The sequence below is a fragment of the Microtus ochrogaster genome, chromosome 2 (assembly GCF_000317375.1).
Source record: "Microtus ochrogaster isolate Prairie Vole_2 chromosome 2, MicOch1.0, whole genome shotgun sequence".
Taxonomy (NCBI): Eukaryota; Metazoa; Chordata; class Mammalia; order Rodentia; family Cricetidae; genus Microtus; species Microtus ochrogaster.
Window position 1 is genome coordinate 6,142,807 of NC_022010.1, and position 15,616 is coordinate 6,158,422.

The following is a 15,616-nucleotide window of genomic DNA, read 5'->3' on the forward strand; positions in this document are numbered from 1 at the left end:
CGCTCGCTTCAGTGAGCACGCTGGCTTCAGTGAGCACGCTGGCACATGGGTAAGTGTTTGGCCACATTGCACACGAGGACCCTGGAGTTCAGGGGGGTTAGGGAAGCCACACAGTCATGTCATCGAGCCATGACTGAAGCTGAGCATCCTATTCCAGTTCCTCTGAATTTGTGTTGTAGTGGGTAGCGTTTCCCCTGGTTGGAGACCATGACTCAGGCAAATAAAATGAGAACTGAAGGCAATTAATACTCCACTGATGTCCAGCCATTTATCTTAAAAAATGTAATAAATAGCCTGAGGGCATAAGAAAGCCTGGAAATGGGAAACAGCATTAGCTGGGTTGAAATGTAGCTGGCTACTGGAGAAAAACACACTGAGTGCATTATTTGAAAATGAAACAAAAACCACTGCCTAACAATATGTCTGATGGACATTTCTCATCGCTTGGAGACCTTACACTGTCCACAGCAAGCCAGACACCGACTGCTGTGCTTTTTCCGTATTATTTAATGTTTCCAACAACCTGATGGGGTATGAATTATTATCTCCATTTTAGAGAAGGGGTTTTAGAGTACAACCAATTTTGCTCAAGATCATGCTACACATTATGTTATGCAGAGATGGTGTTGGGGTGTTTGATTTAATGTGCAGGCAACCATTGTACCTGGGAGAGAGCTGAGACTCAGAGAGGGGCAGTGAGTCACCTGAGGTCACACAGCCAGCATTGGTGAGGATCTGAACTGCAGAGTGATTGCCCTAGAGACAGTGCCTTAGGGAGCTGAGCTCTGACTAGGAACTGATGAAACCAGTGTGTGGTGGTCCCTCTGCTGTGAGTGAGGCCAGGAGAGGTCACCCCGCTGTCTGTGGTGTTCTCGGAAACAAGGTGCATTCCTGGAAGTTGCCTCTCCACCCCGCTTTCTTATCCTGCACTAATGGAATGGAGGCCTCTATTACCGAGCTTCATGGTAGCTCTTTCCTGCAAGTGTGCTGTGCCCAGACGCTGCTCCCCAGGGTTCCCAGGCCCCACTGCTCTCAGGAGCAGGAAGGGATGGTTTCTCAGTGTCCAGGGAGATCTCCCCTCTCTTACAGTTTCCCCTGAGAGCCATCTGTCTGTGGACCCAGATTGGATTAGAGCAGTGCCCCCCTCTAGCCTCTCCTGCTAGGGAGGGTGTAGCTACCATGTTTGAGAATGACTAGCCACCTCATCCCATGTGTGTCTTCTACACACCCCTCGGGATGAAGAAAAAGATTTCGCTTCTCCTATTTCCTAGGTAGGACTCTCCCACCTTCGGCATTATCTTGGGTCCCACTGCAGGTGACAGCATCGGTTGGTAGCTCTGTGTCTGGCAGTTAAACAATGAACCTCCCTCCTCCCATTCTTCTCTGATCTTCCCTCCTTTCCTTCTCCCTTCTTCCGTCTCTTCATTTCTCAATTCCTTTGACTTCTTCCTTCTATCCTCCTCCCTCCTTCCCTTCCTCCCCCCTCCCTCCCTTCCTTTCTCCACCCCCTTCCTTCTCCTTCCACCTACAGTCTCTCAATCCATCCCTTTTTATTTTTGCCACCTCCATCCTAGTGATTTCTGAAAGTGCCCCAAACAAGTCAAAGCCGACCATCTCTACCCTTGCTCTCCAAACTCCCTAACCCACCTGTCACAGGCTTCATTGTGGGCCTTGATGTTCTTACGTCAAAAATGTAAACCCAGGCTTTCTAAGCATGAGTGTATTTGGAGATGTGACCTCTGCAGAGGCACTTCATTTTAGATGAAGCCATTTTAGAAGGCTCTAACCCAGCGCGCCCGATGTTCTTAGTGCAAAGGGGAATATGGACACCTAAAGATTCTCCATGGCTACCACCCAGAGAAAGGCACTGTGAACACACAGAGAGAGGACTGCTGTGTGGCCACGGGGAGATCAACCTCTTAGACTTCCAGTCCCCAGAACTGGGGGACAGTAAACCCCATTGTGTGAGGTTAGGCTATTCATGGGTGTGCCTACACCGTGTCCCCTTGTCTCTACACCTCAGGTGCCTGGCTTTATCACTGCTGCCTGCTGGTTTACTGTCCCTGCATGCACACCAATGGGCTCAGCATCTTTCTGGTTACTGGATGGAAGCTGGTGGGAGTCTCATGTTCGGGACGACCGAGACAATGTGTGGTGACAGCAGTCCCCCACAGGCACTGTAAACACCCCAAGAGCACAGCTATGAATGCTCACTCTCCGTGGATCACCCGTCGTCCTCATGAATCTGGGAGGAGGGCACCATTAGCATCTCTGTTTTGTAGATTAAAAAAAACCAAGGCACAAAGGACCATGAAACTCATCTACGGTCGGTCAGAACGTCAGCAGACAGTGAGGCTGGAAACTGAGTCCAGCCTCCTGAATCTCTGCTGTGAATAAAACTGCTGATGTTTTCTGCTGGGGGTAGAGTCATTTGGGGGGGGGGGTGTCAGGATCTGATAGGTCTAGATAACTTACATAGAGTCGCAAACTCGACACTCTCTCACCTAACCTTTAATGAACAAACTGGGAAATTAACAAAATCAAAGCCTTGAAGTGCACTTGATAGAAATCTGCTTTCCTTTCCAGGTTACAGAACTATAGCTCAGGTTTAAAGAGAAAACACTTGAACGCAAAGCACAGTAGGTAAAAGCTCCATGCGGGCTTGCGCAAAGCTCACGTCTGCGTGCCCAGTGGTCACACACCTGAACAACTCCAGTAGGAATAGGTGCGTGTGTGTGTGCGTGTGTATGTGTATATGTGTGTATACGTATGTATGTGTATATGTGTGTATCTGTGTGTATGGGTATGTGTATCTGTGTGTGTATGCGTGTGTATATGTGTATATCTGTGTGTATGGGTATGTGTTTGTGTGTGTATGTGTGCGTGTGTTTGTGTGTGTGTTTGTGTGTATACGTGTGTATATGTGTGTATGTATGTGCATATGTGTGTATGTGTATATGTATGTATCTGTGTGTGTATGTGTGTGTATGTGTGTGTGTGTGAACATCCCGGGGGTTGTGGACAGGGAGACAATAGTTTCCTCTCACCGGCTGCCAGACCGCATGTACAGTGCCATCACAGCCATCTATGCCAGTATACAACGGCAGATCTGGACACGGGGTGTGGGCACGCTTTACTGAGCGGGTATTTAGAAAAGGCTGCTAGGGACAGCCTCGTCATTTTAAAGAGATGGCAGGAATCTGTGTCTCAGTCCTCTACACTGCCCCTCCCATTTGGAAAGGTAAAAGCCAAGTCTCCCCTGAGGTGATGGGATCGATCTCCACAGTTAATTCAGGAGTAGGAGCCAGCATTGGCATCAGTTGCACTGGGATGTGAGGCTAACCAGGCTCTGATCTACACCGCTGATGCGGCGGCTGACAACTGAAGAGACGACAAGCAGAACCTACCCTCGTGTTCCCCACGGGCTCAGGGCTTGAGCTGGTCTGGGAAAACTGTGAAACCTCTGGGACACGACTAGATGGCAGACAAAGGGCCCTGCGAGCTGTACCTCGGCTTGGCTCAGCCCGCACTCTTTGTTTTGTGATCAGCTCAGACATAAGCAGTCTGCACGACACACCTACTGCCCTGCCTTCCCTCTAGGGTGGGCCGAATTCCTTCAGACTCAAGCAGAGTGATTTCTTCTTCCCTTCATTTTTTTATATTTTTACAACGTTTTGATTATTACATTAGAGAATAACTAAATAATTAATCACTTAAAAGTAATTAATTAAATGATTTTTACAATTATTTAATGCCGGGGAAGGGAACACGTGTTGTGCTGCATTTGTGGGGGTCAGAGGACAAAAAAACTGCAAGATCAGTTCTCCCCTTCCACCTTGCAGCTTGTAGGAATCACACTCGGGCCATCAGACACGGCAGCAAGTGACTTTGCCTGTGGGCTGCCTGTGTTACTTTTGGTTAAGTATTCTGTCACGGGGGAAGAAAAACAAGGAACACAACTGATTACAAAAATGCTCTAGTTCATCGAGAGGGGGCTCAGTGGCTAAGAGCACTGGCTGCTCTTCCAGAAGACCCAGGTTCGGTTCCCAGCACCCACAAGGGACTCCTGTAACTCCAGTTCCAGGGGATCTGCTGCCCTCTTCTGAGTCCTGAGGACACTGCACTCATGCACATGCGTGCACACTCACGTGCGTGCACACACACATGCGCACACAGCCCACAGATACTCTTATGTTCACAGTTCAAGAGTAATAAAAATAAATCTTTAAAACAGTCCAGTTCCTCCCCACTCTTCACTTTGCACGTTCTGTACTGTGATTTTACTGCTTCATTTTATCTTTCCCTTGCGCCTTGTGTCTGCTCTGGCCTTTTGATTGGCTTGGCCAACAGAATGGTAGAGGACCACTGTGTCTTTTGTGAGCTTTGGCCTTAGGAAGCCTTGTGTTTAGGACCTTGTTCTTAGACTTCCTCTCAGATACAGTGAGAACAAGCCTATACCAGCCTGCACTAAATGCTGAGAGATGCATCTGTCTTCCTAGTCACCAAGGCAACCAGTCAAAGTGAAGACTGGTCCTGCCAAAGCCAGCCAGCTTCCAGTTTATCCAAGAAATGAACACAAACACGGAAGTAGAACCAGGTGGAAGCAGCCAAGGTGAGTTCTCCCAGCAATCTGTAGACGTGGAATCAATGAGAGGGGGTCCAAGTCACTCCAAGCTGAGAAATACATTTATGCCCTTTCTATTCAATATGGCTAGAACCTTTCACGAGTCAAGGAAAAGAAATGGCCATCTTTAGTTTAGGGCAAGAGTTGTCAAGCTATAGCCAGGGAGTGGATTTATCCCTTGTTTCTATAAAGAAAGCCTTATTGGAACACAAACTATACAGCCCATCCTTTTGTCTTTCATACTACAACTGTAAAGTAGTTCTGAGAGAGACCATGTGATGTGCAAAACCCAAGACCTTTACTACATACCTTATAGAGTAACAATAAATATATACTATCGCATCCACTGTGGGTTCACAGCCACAATGGTAGTTTATCTAATATACCTGAGCTTGGAGCCAGGAATTAGAGTCCTATTGTGAGACCCGTGGCAGGGTTCACCTACCCCTGAAGTTCGCTTTCCCCATTTGGCATTGGCATTGAAGGAAACTTTCTGCTCACTATACTGAAGCCTCATTGTTCAGATCAGATGAATGGGGAGTGTGGCCCATTTCTCTAGGCATCTCTTCCCATCTCCGGATGTATCCGTGGGAATGGTAGGGAGACGGGGGAATGCTTCCAACAGACACTGAGCGAGCGTCACAAGGCCTCTTTTCCCAAGGGGGTGCTTTAAGGGCTTCCAACTGAGGCTGCCACTGGAGTGCTCATCATAGATAGGGCACCAAGAAACCAGATAATGTCAATCAAAGGTGGGCAGGGGGTCAGTGGGATAAGGTGGGGTTAACCTGGACTATTGAGAAGGGATGAGGGTGTGTTCAGTGTTTGGTGCTGATGACAGTGGTGATGGGAAATGATGATGATGGACGATGATGGTGATGGTGGTGGTGGTAACAGCCGCCTGGATCTTTTACCCATCAACTGAGTGCTTTTATTAATAATTTTAATATCTATCCCTGTGACTTTGCTCCTGGGTTACTCTGTGTGCAGGAGCCTTGACTTTCAAAATATGACATGAACTCCTTAAAGGCAAGGCCTTGGGATCTCCTTCCTACAGTGCACATGAGGAGAACTCGGAGTGTGACATCAGACAGACCTGACCTAAAGCCGCAGAGGGTGACATGCTGTGTGTGCTCCGTGACCAAAGAGGTGGTTCATCCCTTCGAGCTTCCCCTTTCTCTTCTGCAGGGGGGGTGAGGAAACACCTGCGCAGCAGGGATCCCGAGGGCTGAGTGCATGTGGTGTCTACAGAGTGCTAGTTACTGCTGCAAAGGCTGTGGGAGAGTAATAAATCAGAGTGTGCTGCAGCGCTGCCTGTGCCTTACCCTGAGGCTTGGAGGGACTGTGTAGTTTTGGACTGAGGGACCATCTGTTCGTGTCTGCAGACATCTGTGGTCGTCGCAGCTTACGGGGTGAGGAGTGCTATTGACATCTGCTGGGCAGAGGCCCGGGACGCTGCTCTTAAATATCTGGAGAGCCCTTTATAGCAAGGACTTCGCAGTCTCCAGATGCCAATAGTGCTGAGGTAAGAAGGTTATGCCTGGGCCTGAACCTTTCCATGTGGGAAGCTGTGGACTTGTAGCTGTCAAAACAGACAGGAGAAGAACCAGATGGCAAGGTTCCAGAAAGCGAGTGTGTGCTTTGCAAGTGTGACGAAGTCTCCGTGTGCTATGAGGAGGCCAGGCCATTGGGCCTCAGACCACAGAGACTTTCCTGGGAAACAGCTCTCTGCGTCTTTGGGGGGGGGGATAATCGTGTCCCCTGAGCCTCAGCTGAGATGTGTTTTTGTGCAAGTTCTGCAGCGAGAGCTCAAGACGGATTTTTATCAAGCTTTGCAAACTATTTGTCATTTGAGGGTCTGCCTGGTGAGGGAAGGGGTGACTCTGGCCACATCTGATTTGCTGCTGGGGTCTAATCCACCCAATTTATGGTATCTGTTCTCTGTTGGTTTTTATGAGCCAGGTTTGCTGGCTCCAGGTTCCTGGTCCCTTTCAAGAGGACAAAGGAGCAGCTAGGTGGCTCCTGACACGTTAACCCGTGGGGCCTGCTTACACATGTGACTCAGGCAAGAAGGGAGCGATGATGCAGTTGTGGATGGGTGTGTACGGGCGGATAATGATGCCAGCCTCCAACTTCTTCAGCTTCTCACTCTCATAGGCCCTGAGGGAAGAGCAGAGGGGGGAGGTGAGTGAGCCAGAGGGAGCAGCTTTAGACCGCATCTGTGCCAGAGCTTGTCACCTACAGTGTGCCTGGCAACCAACCATGCCAGCTTTCTGGGTGACAGTCCTAGAGGCAGTCCATGAACAGAGCACGTTAAGAGAAAACTACGCTTGCCCCACTAGAGGAGCCAAGAAAATAAACAAGGAGGTGAATCCTTTGCTCCAGAAACACCATGCTGGGTGCTGGAAACGCTTCCTCAAGATTAAGACATAAAATACTTTTGTATTGGTTCCCACTGTTGTGACAAAGTACGCAAGCGAGGTAGATCACGGGAGAAAGGATCTGCCTTGCTTGCCTCAGAGTTTCAGTCTATTGTGGCAGGGAGGGGTGGTGCATCATCTTCCCCTGCAGAGGCCCAGGAAGGAGGAGGGAGAGGGAGAGGGAGAGAAACCTGTGGTGACTTGCTCTCTCAGTCTCCCCCTTTTATTCCATCTGGGCCCCCAGCCTGTGGGATGGTGTGGCCCACACCCAGGGCAAATCTCTGGGGAAACCCCCCTCCCAGACACACCCAGAGGTAGGCGCTGCAAATCTCCTAGGCGTTTCTCAAATCAGTCATGCTGCTAGCTGCTAATCCAGGACTGACTGGCACGCTCTTTGGCCTTGTTCTAGGAAGGGTGTTTTGAAACCATGTTTTACTGTTTTTTTTTTCCTTTGACCCTCGCAGAACTGGTTATCTCAGTTATAGAAAATGGTTTTCTTTCAAATATTCCTGCATCACAGACATTTTTTTATAACTGAATTTAGCCTGCAGGTGTGTTTTAATCAAACTTACTTGTGTATGTGTGTGTGTGTGTGTGTGTATACACATGCAACTTAACCAACCATCCACATTTTAAATTTGAGAAACTTCATGTAAAACTTGTAAAGCTTTAGTTCTTGAAACCTTACAAGAAGCCTTCACTCTGGGCCGTCACCACCGAGTGTCAGCAGCAACGGAAGACTGGGGTGGGGGTCGCTGCTTGTTTGGCTGGGTCATGCACCCCAGGCTTGAGCATCAATGTTTTCCCAGGCAGCTGTTCCCTTGAAGGGTTAATTGTTCAGGGTTCTCATCTAAGTGTTTCCCTTACAGGATGGCTGATGGACTCTGGCTTCACTGCTAGCGATAGCTGCTGACTGTCTTCTCTATGCAGGGGCACGCAGCAGATGCAGCATCAAAAGAGCTCGACACACCCCTTGCCTCCTGAGGTTTAGAGTCTTGTGGGGGTGGGGGGAGTGGGAGTAACCCAGCACACAGTGGGACTCAGGGTGCATAGGGGGAGTACAACATTGGCTGTCGCGCCCTGAGGGAGTCATGACAGTTACAGAGAACAACACCCAGGTTCGTGGATAAATCTCCAATTGATAGGTGGGTCCCCATGCTTTCCCCTGTCCTTAGATCGTGGCTCCGGGGTGGGTTGACTCAACAGAAGTTGCCAAGAGTGATGTCATGTCAGATCCAAGGGTGAAAGACCTCTCCTCCCTGCATCCTGTTGTTAGCCTGCTCTGTGATGAGGCCCACAGGGAGAGGCAGCAGGCCTGGGGGAGGGAGCCATCTCCTTGAGCCTAGCTCACCCTAGCTGGCACCCAGTGAAGCAGCAACAGCCCTTTGATTGCAGACCTGTGAAAGTAGTATTTGTTGCCCTGAGTTGGTAAGTTCTGGAGCTGGCACTTCATAGCTATAGCAGTGGGAACAGAAATAAATACTGAACTAAGATCTGAGGTTGAACGGAATTAACTAGTAATAGCAGAGAAGATGGACTTGGACTGGGAGGCAGCAGCAGGGGGCACATGGCCAGAGGGGCAGGAGGAGGCTGTGTGCCACCAAGGCAGAAGCAGCCGTCCATGAACAAGATTGCCTGGGTGGGCCTGTAAGCTCCGCCCATACTTTTGCCTTTGTCCCCTGAGGAATGGACACCCTCGAGAGGATGCTGTGGAGTGTAATTTCTCTTTTAAAAAGATCATCTCGGCTCTCTGCTCCTCCCTGTTCTAGAGACAGCAGCTTCTTTTCGTGCAGTGCCAGCCTTGTTCCAGAGACACGATGGTGAAGGTTGGAGTGAACGGATTTGGCCGTATTGGACGCCTGGTTACCAGGGCTGCCTTCACTTCTGGCAAAGTGGACGTTGTTGGCATCAATGACCCTTTCATCGACCTCAACTACATGGTCTACATGTTCCAGTATGACTCCACCCATGGCAAGTTCAAAGGCACAGTTAAGGCTGAGAATGGGAAGCTTGTCATCAACGGGAAGGCCATCACCATCTTCCAGGAGCGAGATCCCGCCAACATCAAATGGGGGGAAGCCGGCGCCGAGTATGTTGTGGAGTCTACCGGTGTCTTCACCACCATGGAGAAGGCTGGGGCCCACTTGAAGGGTGGGGCCAAGAGGGTCATCATCTCCACCCCTTCTGCCGATGCCCCCATGTTTGTGATGGGTGTGAACCATGACAAGTATGACAATTCCCTCAAGATTGTCAGCAACGCTTCCTGCACCACCAACTGCTTAGCCCCCTTGGCCAAGGTCATCCATGACAACTTTGGCATTGTGGAAGGACTCATGACAACAGTCCATGCCATCACGGCCACCCAGAAGACTGTGGATGGCCCCTCTGGGAAGCTGTGGCGAGATGGCCGTGGTGCTGCCCAGAACATCATCCCTGCGTCCACTGGCGCTGCCAAGGCTGTGGGCAAAGTCATCCCAGAGCTGAACGGGAAGCTCACGGGCATGGCCTTCCGCGTTCCTATCCCCAATGTGTCCGTCGTGGATCTGACATGCCGCCTGGAGAAAGCTGCCAAGTATGATGACATCAAGAAGGTGGTGAAGCAGGCATCCGAGGGCCCACTAAAGGGCATCCTGGGCTACACTGAGGACCAGGTCGTCTCCTGTGACTTTAACAGTGACTCCCACTCTTCCACCTTCGATGCTGGGGCTGGCATTGCTCTCAATGACAACTTTGTAAAGCTCATTTCCTGGTACGACAATGAATTCGGCTACAGCAACAGAGTGGTGGACCTCATGGCCTACATGGCCTCCAAGGAGTAAGAAGCCCGCCCTGGACCACCCATCCCAGCAAGGACACAGCAAGAGAGAGGTCCTCGGCTGCTGAGCAGTCCCTGTCCTAACTCAACACTTGACATTGAGCATCTCCCTCACAGTTTCCATCCCAGACCCCCAGAATAGCAGGAGGGGACTTAGGGAGCCCTACTCTCTTGAATACCATCAATAAAGTTCATTGCACCCCTCTAAAAAAATAAATAAATAAATAAAAATATCACCTCAGCTTCGTGTGAGGTCCCGCTGGCACACACGTGAGAACCGAGCACCTTCCTATAGAGAATTTGAGGACAATCTTGGGGTCACAGAGATAATTAAAAGATAGCCCCAGAATCTAGGTGCCCCATTTTCCTTGTCCATTGACTTCTTGTTTGACCCTAGAGCTGGAAAACAAACTAGAAAAAAAAATCTCACTAGCAAATACATCGTTGGGTTCTGTTTTACCAGCCTAACCATGTCTCCCGGAGTAAACAGAAATTAAGCCAGTCCTCATATTTCTGAATCTGTGGTTTGATGCCTTCTCTTGGCTCCATTGATAGACAAATTCCACTCCCCCACAACCTTTTCCAACTGAATCTGCAGCTTAAAACCCAGGTCACTGAGCGCAGCGGAGCCGAGCTTGCAGAAAGTGCTTCATTCTCCCATCTCCTGGCTGGCTTTGGCAGGCTTGAAACTTTTGAGGGGAATTGCTTAGATCCCAAAGTGTGTGTGTGTGGGGGGGCAGGATGGGGCAAAAATAATCCCTTTCGCTTTGTAAAAGCAAAAGATTAAACACTTGGTTAGAAAACATTGAGGAAGGAACACTTGTATTCTTGCGACCTCTGTATTGGAGTCCTATTTGTAGAAGGGGGGGATCTTAGATGTAGGCTACCTTCATGGAAAATAAGATTTTTATGCAAAAATATAAGGTTATCAGAAGCCCAAAGAGATGAAAATCACTTTGTTGTATTAGAGTCGCTGACAGGTGCTGAGCGGTCTTCACACATTGTGATCTGGGTTGAGCTACGCATCATTTCATGTAATCCTCAGAGGAAGGTCTTTCAGAATATCACCATTAGTTGTACAGTAAGAATGCGTTAGATTCGTTTGAATGGGAAATGTCTCTGCTCCCCAGGCTCATAGGTGAGAACACATGGCCTCCAGCAGGTGGCGCTGTTGGGGAAGGTTGTTAAAGGAGGCGGAGCCCTGCTGGAGGAAGTGGAGCACTGTAGGTGGGCCTAGACCTTTCACAGACCCATTCCACTTCCTGTTCACTCCCTGCTTCCTGAGGGTAGGTGCTCTGTGAGCAGACAGTCTCCTGCTCCTGCTGCCATGTTTTCCCACCACGATGGCCTAAATCCCTTTGGAACTTTAAACAAACAAAGAGCCCAAACAAAACCAAAACCAAAACTCTTTCTCCTGTAAACTGCTCTTGGCAGGGTGTTTTATCACAGCCATAGAAGAGAATATGATCAAGACAGATTCTTTTTCCTGTTCTCAGTTTTACTTTGAACCTGGTCTGAGACCTGATAAATAACTGTTGATGTTTTACTTAAATCTTATGGTCTTACCACACGCCACGAGGGTGCTCTAGCTCTCCTCTCTTGGCTATTCGTAGCCTACTTCTGGAAGGCGGCTGTGTTCAACACTGTTCTACCAATGTCACCCACCTGGCCTGTTTCCTGGGTGTTCCCGTCATGCTCTCCTCTGCACCAAGTGTGTCGTGTTCACTCAACTCTCCAGCACAAGTTCACACCTGGGCGGCTACTCATTCAGATGAGGGATTGTGAATCATGAATATTGTCCTCTGTCTCAGAGTGAATGAATGTTTCATAACTGATGAATGAATGACAGCTAGCTTATTTTGAACATTGGATGAAAGAAATAAACATGCCGGACAAAATAGAGACAGAGAGAGAGAGAGAGAGAGAGAGAGAGAGAGAGAGAGAGAGAGAGAAAGAGGAACTTGAGGGTGGTACATAGCCTGTGACGTGGCAAGAGAAACACTTGAGCCCTGATCAGAATGGAAACCGAGCCTCTGCCCAGCAGGGGCGATGCCTTCATCCCACTGACACTGAGGATTACTTTCCCATAGCTTTAAAGGGCAAGGAGGACAGGAATGACAGACAGTTCAGGGTCTGCACCCAGGAGACACAGAGGAGGCTGGGATGCTGTGGGACTTCCACAGAGAGAGGAAGGTGAATCTGTGCCCCCCATCATAGGATCTGGTAATCTAGGTTCTCCTTCATCACCTGGAATGTTGGGCTTTTAGGAAACACCTGACCCACAGGGCTACAGATTTCCCTCCTCTGGAGAAGAATTATTAATCTTTTTATTTAAATTATGAAGATGAGCTGAGGATATAGCTCAGTGGTACAGCGTTTGCCTCAAACATGTAAACTCCAGGTTTATTCTCAGCACTGTGAGAAAGAAATGCTTTGTCATCGTCATTCACATGACAGAATTACCTGCCTGCACTGGTCCTGCGGTGACTGAGGTCCTTCCGTTCACCCAATCCTCACTGACTCCACTTTGTGGTACACTAGAGACTTTCTCTAACCCTGACCAAGGTCCGGATGTGGAACCAGAACTACTGATGTGTTGTTCCAAAACAAAAGCTTGGGACCCTCCTGACCTACACATGATAATGTCATCGCTGTTTTTTGCCTTATAAACACTGTTCTCCTGAACCTCAGTGCTGAGAGCTCTTTGGGGCAAGACCCTGCCCTCAATCCCCAGCTAGTGCAGACTCTGATTTGGCCTTATATTTGTGGTGGTCTGTAGCCAGCCCCATTCTGTTGTATTTATTACATTTGATTTGTTATGCAATCACCTCTTCTGTGTAGTTCTCAGCATTTCACCACCCAAAAGGAGACCCTCCAACCCCCCCAACCCTGCTATCTTCCAACCCCTGGCTGCCACTCACCTGGTCCCACCTATAATGAACGCCAAACACACTGTGCTAAGTGAAGTAAGCCATAACTTTTTTTTCAATGTATAAAACATGTGTATCAGTCTATAAGTTAACACCATGGATGGCAGAATTTGGGTAATGGTACAGAGGAAATTTGCTCAACCATGGCGTTTTTGGAACCAGTGAGGGGAACTTAAAAATGCTATGAACATGTAACTCTCCCCAGCCCATGACAGAATCCATGTTACTGGCCTGGATGTAGCCTGGGCACTGGCAGTTTAGAAATCTCTCCGGGCCATTCTTGTTATTATTATTATTGGCTGGAGTCTTCTGATTGCCTGCTTCAGCTTCCTTGGTAGCTGCAAATTACCAGCAGCTACCAGGTGATTCTGCTGGGCTGCTTGGGCGAGCGTTGCTAACTGGTTATGCTTGCAGCCGGTTTCTATTGTGTGCCTCCCCTGTTTGCTTTAGCGTTCCCTTTTCATCCCCAGAGTGTGCTCTGTCTTCACAGGATAAGTTTCCTGAGGCATTGTCCGTGATGATTGGCAAAGCCCATAGGCTTTGGGACCACTGGGTTTGTGGCTAAGGATGCTTCTAACCAGTGACGTCAGGGAAAATCTAACAGGTACCATTCAGACCATGTTTCTATCTCAAATGGCTAATGAATTCCCATTTCGTAGGAATGTTGCACAGCAGACACTTGCCATGACTTCTGTGTTGGTGGTATGGTTCCTCTTACTGTCTTATCTATGTGAGCACCTCATCACAATGGAGCCATTTGAGGATGGTCCTCCCCCAGCTGGGAGAAAGGCTTCCTGAAAGGTAAGGGGCTTTGCTCAGAAAACAGACCCTCTTCTGTGTACTGGCTTTGTGAGACCAGGGGCTGTAGCTGGGGGTGTAGGGCAGAGAAGCTGACGTGGGGTAAAGTGATAAACGCAGGTGTGCGCGTTATGAGTGCCTGGAGAACAGACAGCACAGCAGGTGGTCAGCTGAAAGCTGAAGTACCAGGAGGAGCAGTACTGAAATGGGTGTTGAGCTGGGTGGTGGCGGCACAAGCGTTTAATCCCAGCACTCAGGAGGCAAAGGCAGGTGGATCTCTGTGAATTTGAGGCCAGCCTGGTCTACAGAGCAAGTTCTAGGACAGGTTCTAAAACTACATGTAGAAACCCTGTCTCAAAAAATAAACAAAACAAACAAACAAACAAACAATAAAACAAAACAAAGAAGAAAAAAAAGAAAATGGGAAGTACTGAGCTTTGGTTGGAAGGGGATATGGGGTGGGATCAGGGAAGGAGATGGAAAAGATGGGGGAGGTGTATTTGGGAACAAGCAAGATTCTTCTGTCGCCCTTAGTATCATCAGCTAGAAGGGTGGAAAGTGTGTTAGAAGATTCTTCACTTAATGTCAGAGAGTGAGGATGGCCAGGCGGGTTGGACAAGGCTGAAGAAGGAACTGAGTACCAGCCTAGGAAAGGGGAGCCGCCCTGACTGAGCCATCACTGCTCAGGGTTCCTGAGGCTGCGGTCACTTACGTCAGCAGAGTGTCCCTGCATTGGAGATCTGAGAACTTCTTGGCTGGTTGGAATTTATTTAATTCTTCCTCCTTCAGCTTCTGGAGTAGCTGTTGCCTCTTTTTCATGGCGCTTTCCTCTCGCAGTATGCTAAAATACCCACGGCCTGTCTTCACACACTGGATCAGGAAGCTGGAGAAAGAAGCAGAGGTGGGAGGTGGAGGAGGGAGGCAGAGTCAGACAGACATGCAGGTGGATATAAAATGAGGGAGAATAACAGGTGGATGGATAAACAGATGGACAGATAGATGAAGAGGCATACAGAGAGGAGGGGGGTTAGAAAAGACAAGCTCTTAACTATATTAGGACAACATCCTTCAGTCTTAGGATCAACCATCTCTGAGGTCACCCTCATGCCCACAGAACAGGACCCTTATTAACGGATTGAGTGTGACATGTTCCTCACAGGCTCTTGCTTTTAGTATTTGGCTCTCCAGCTGGTGGTGCTACTTTGGGAGACGGTGGGGCTTTTGAGATGTGGGGGAGTAGCTGGTAAAAGTGGAGTAGCTGGCAGAAGTGGATTGTGGAGGACCTTCTGGTTCAGGTTCCTCTCACTGTGCTTCTTGGTTGCCTGAGATGTGAGTGGACTCTCTCACCTGCTCCTGCCACCAGCAACTGAGCTGCACTGTGTCCGGCCATCCCTGCCATGATGGATTGACACTGTGCGCCCAAGGAGACCTTTCCTTCCTCAGATGGTTCCTGTCAGCTGTTTGTCACGGCCACATGGAAGAAATGAAGATCCCCTCTGCATTTCCAGAGTCAGGCAGACCTCAGCTTGGGTGCTGCATCCGTCTTTTACTAAGATCAGGGGCAGGGCATTTCATCCCTGGGAAGCTGTGTTCTGCCTCCCAACTGGTGTTTACGAGGTATGTTTCCTCTAGTGAGCTGCTAACGGATGCTGTGAGGAAACATAGAGATCCACAGCCCGGGTCAGGGAGGTGACTCAGTGAGCAAGGTGCCCACCATGCAAGTGTGAGGACCGGAGTTCAGGTCTCTGGAACCATGTAAGAAGATCAGGGATGGCAGCATGTTCCCAGGTGTGCCAGAGACAGGCAGGGCCTGAAGCTCACTGACCAGCCAGTCAAGCTGGATCAATACACACAGCTGCAGTGAGAGACCCTGCCTCAAAAACTAAAGATGAAGAATGATCAAAGAAGATACCCAATGCTGACCTCAGGCCTTCCCATGAATGGAACTCACGAGCACACACCCCAGCATTCAAATGTGTAGAATGTGCACACACCCACAGTACCCATCACACACACACACACACACACACCA

General features: G+C 49.2%; 1 protein-coding gene and 1 pseudogene across 1 annotated transcript in view; one reads left to right on the forward strand and one right to left on the reverse strand.

Annotated features, from left to right (window-relative positions):
- The window catches only part of Ccdc60 (coiled-coil domain containing 60), a 173,872-nt gene that overhangs the window by 40,926 nt on the left and 117,330 nt on the right, over positions 1-15,616 (reverse strand). The window contains exons 3-4 of the mRNA XM_013349439.2: positions 14,297-14,467; positions 6,674-6,781 (exon numbers count right to left, since the gene is read on the reverse strand). Coding sequence (XP_013204893.1) covers positions 6,674-6,781; positions 14,297-14,467 — 279 coding nt within the window. The remainder of the gene's footprint in view (positions 1-6,673; positions 6,782-14,296; positions 14,468-15,616) is intronic.
- LOC101980837 lies at positions 8,850-9,932 on the forward strand (annotated as a pseudogene).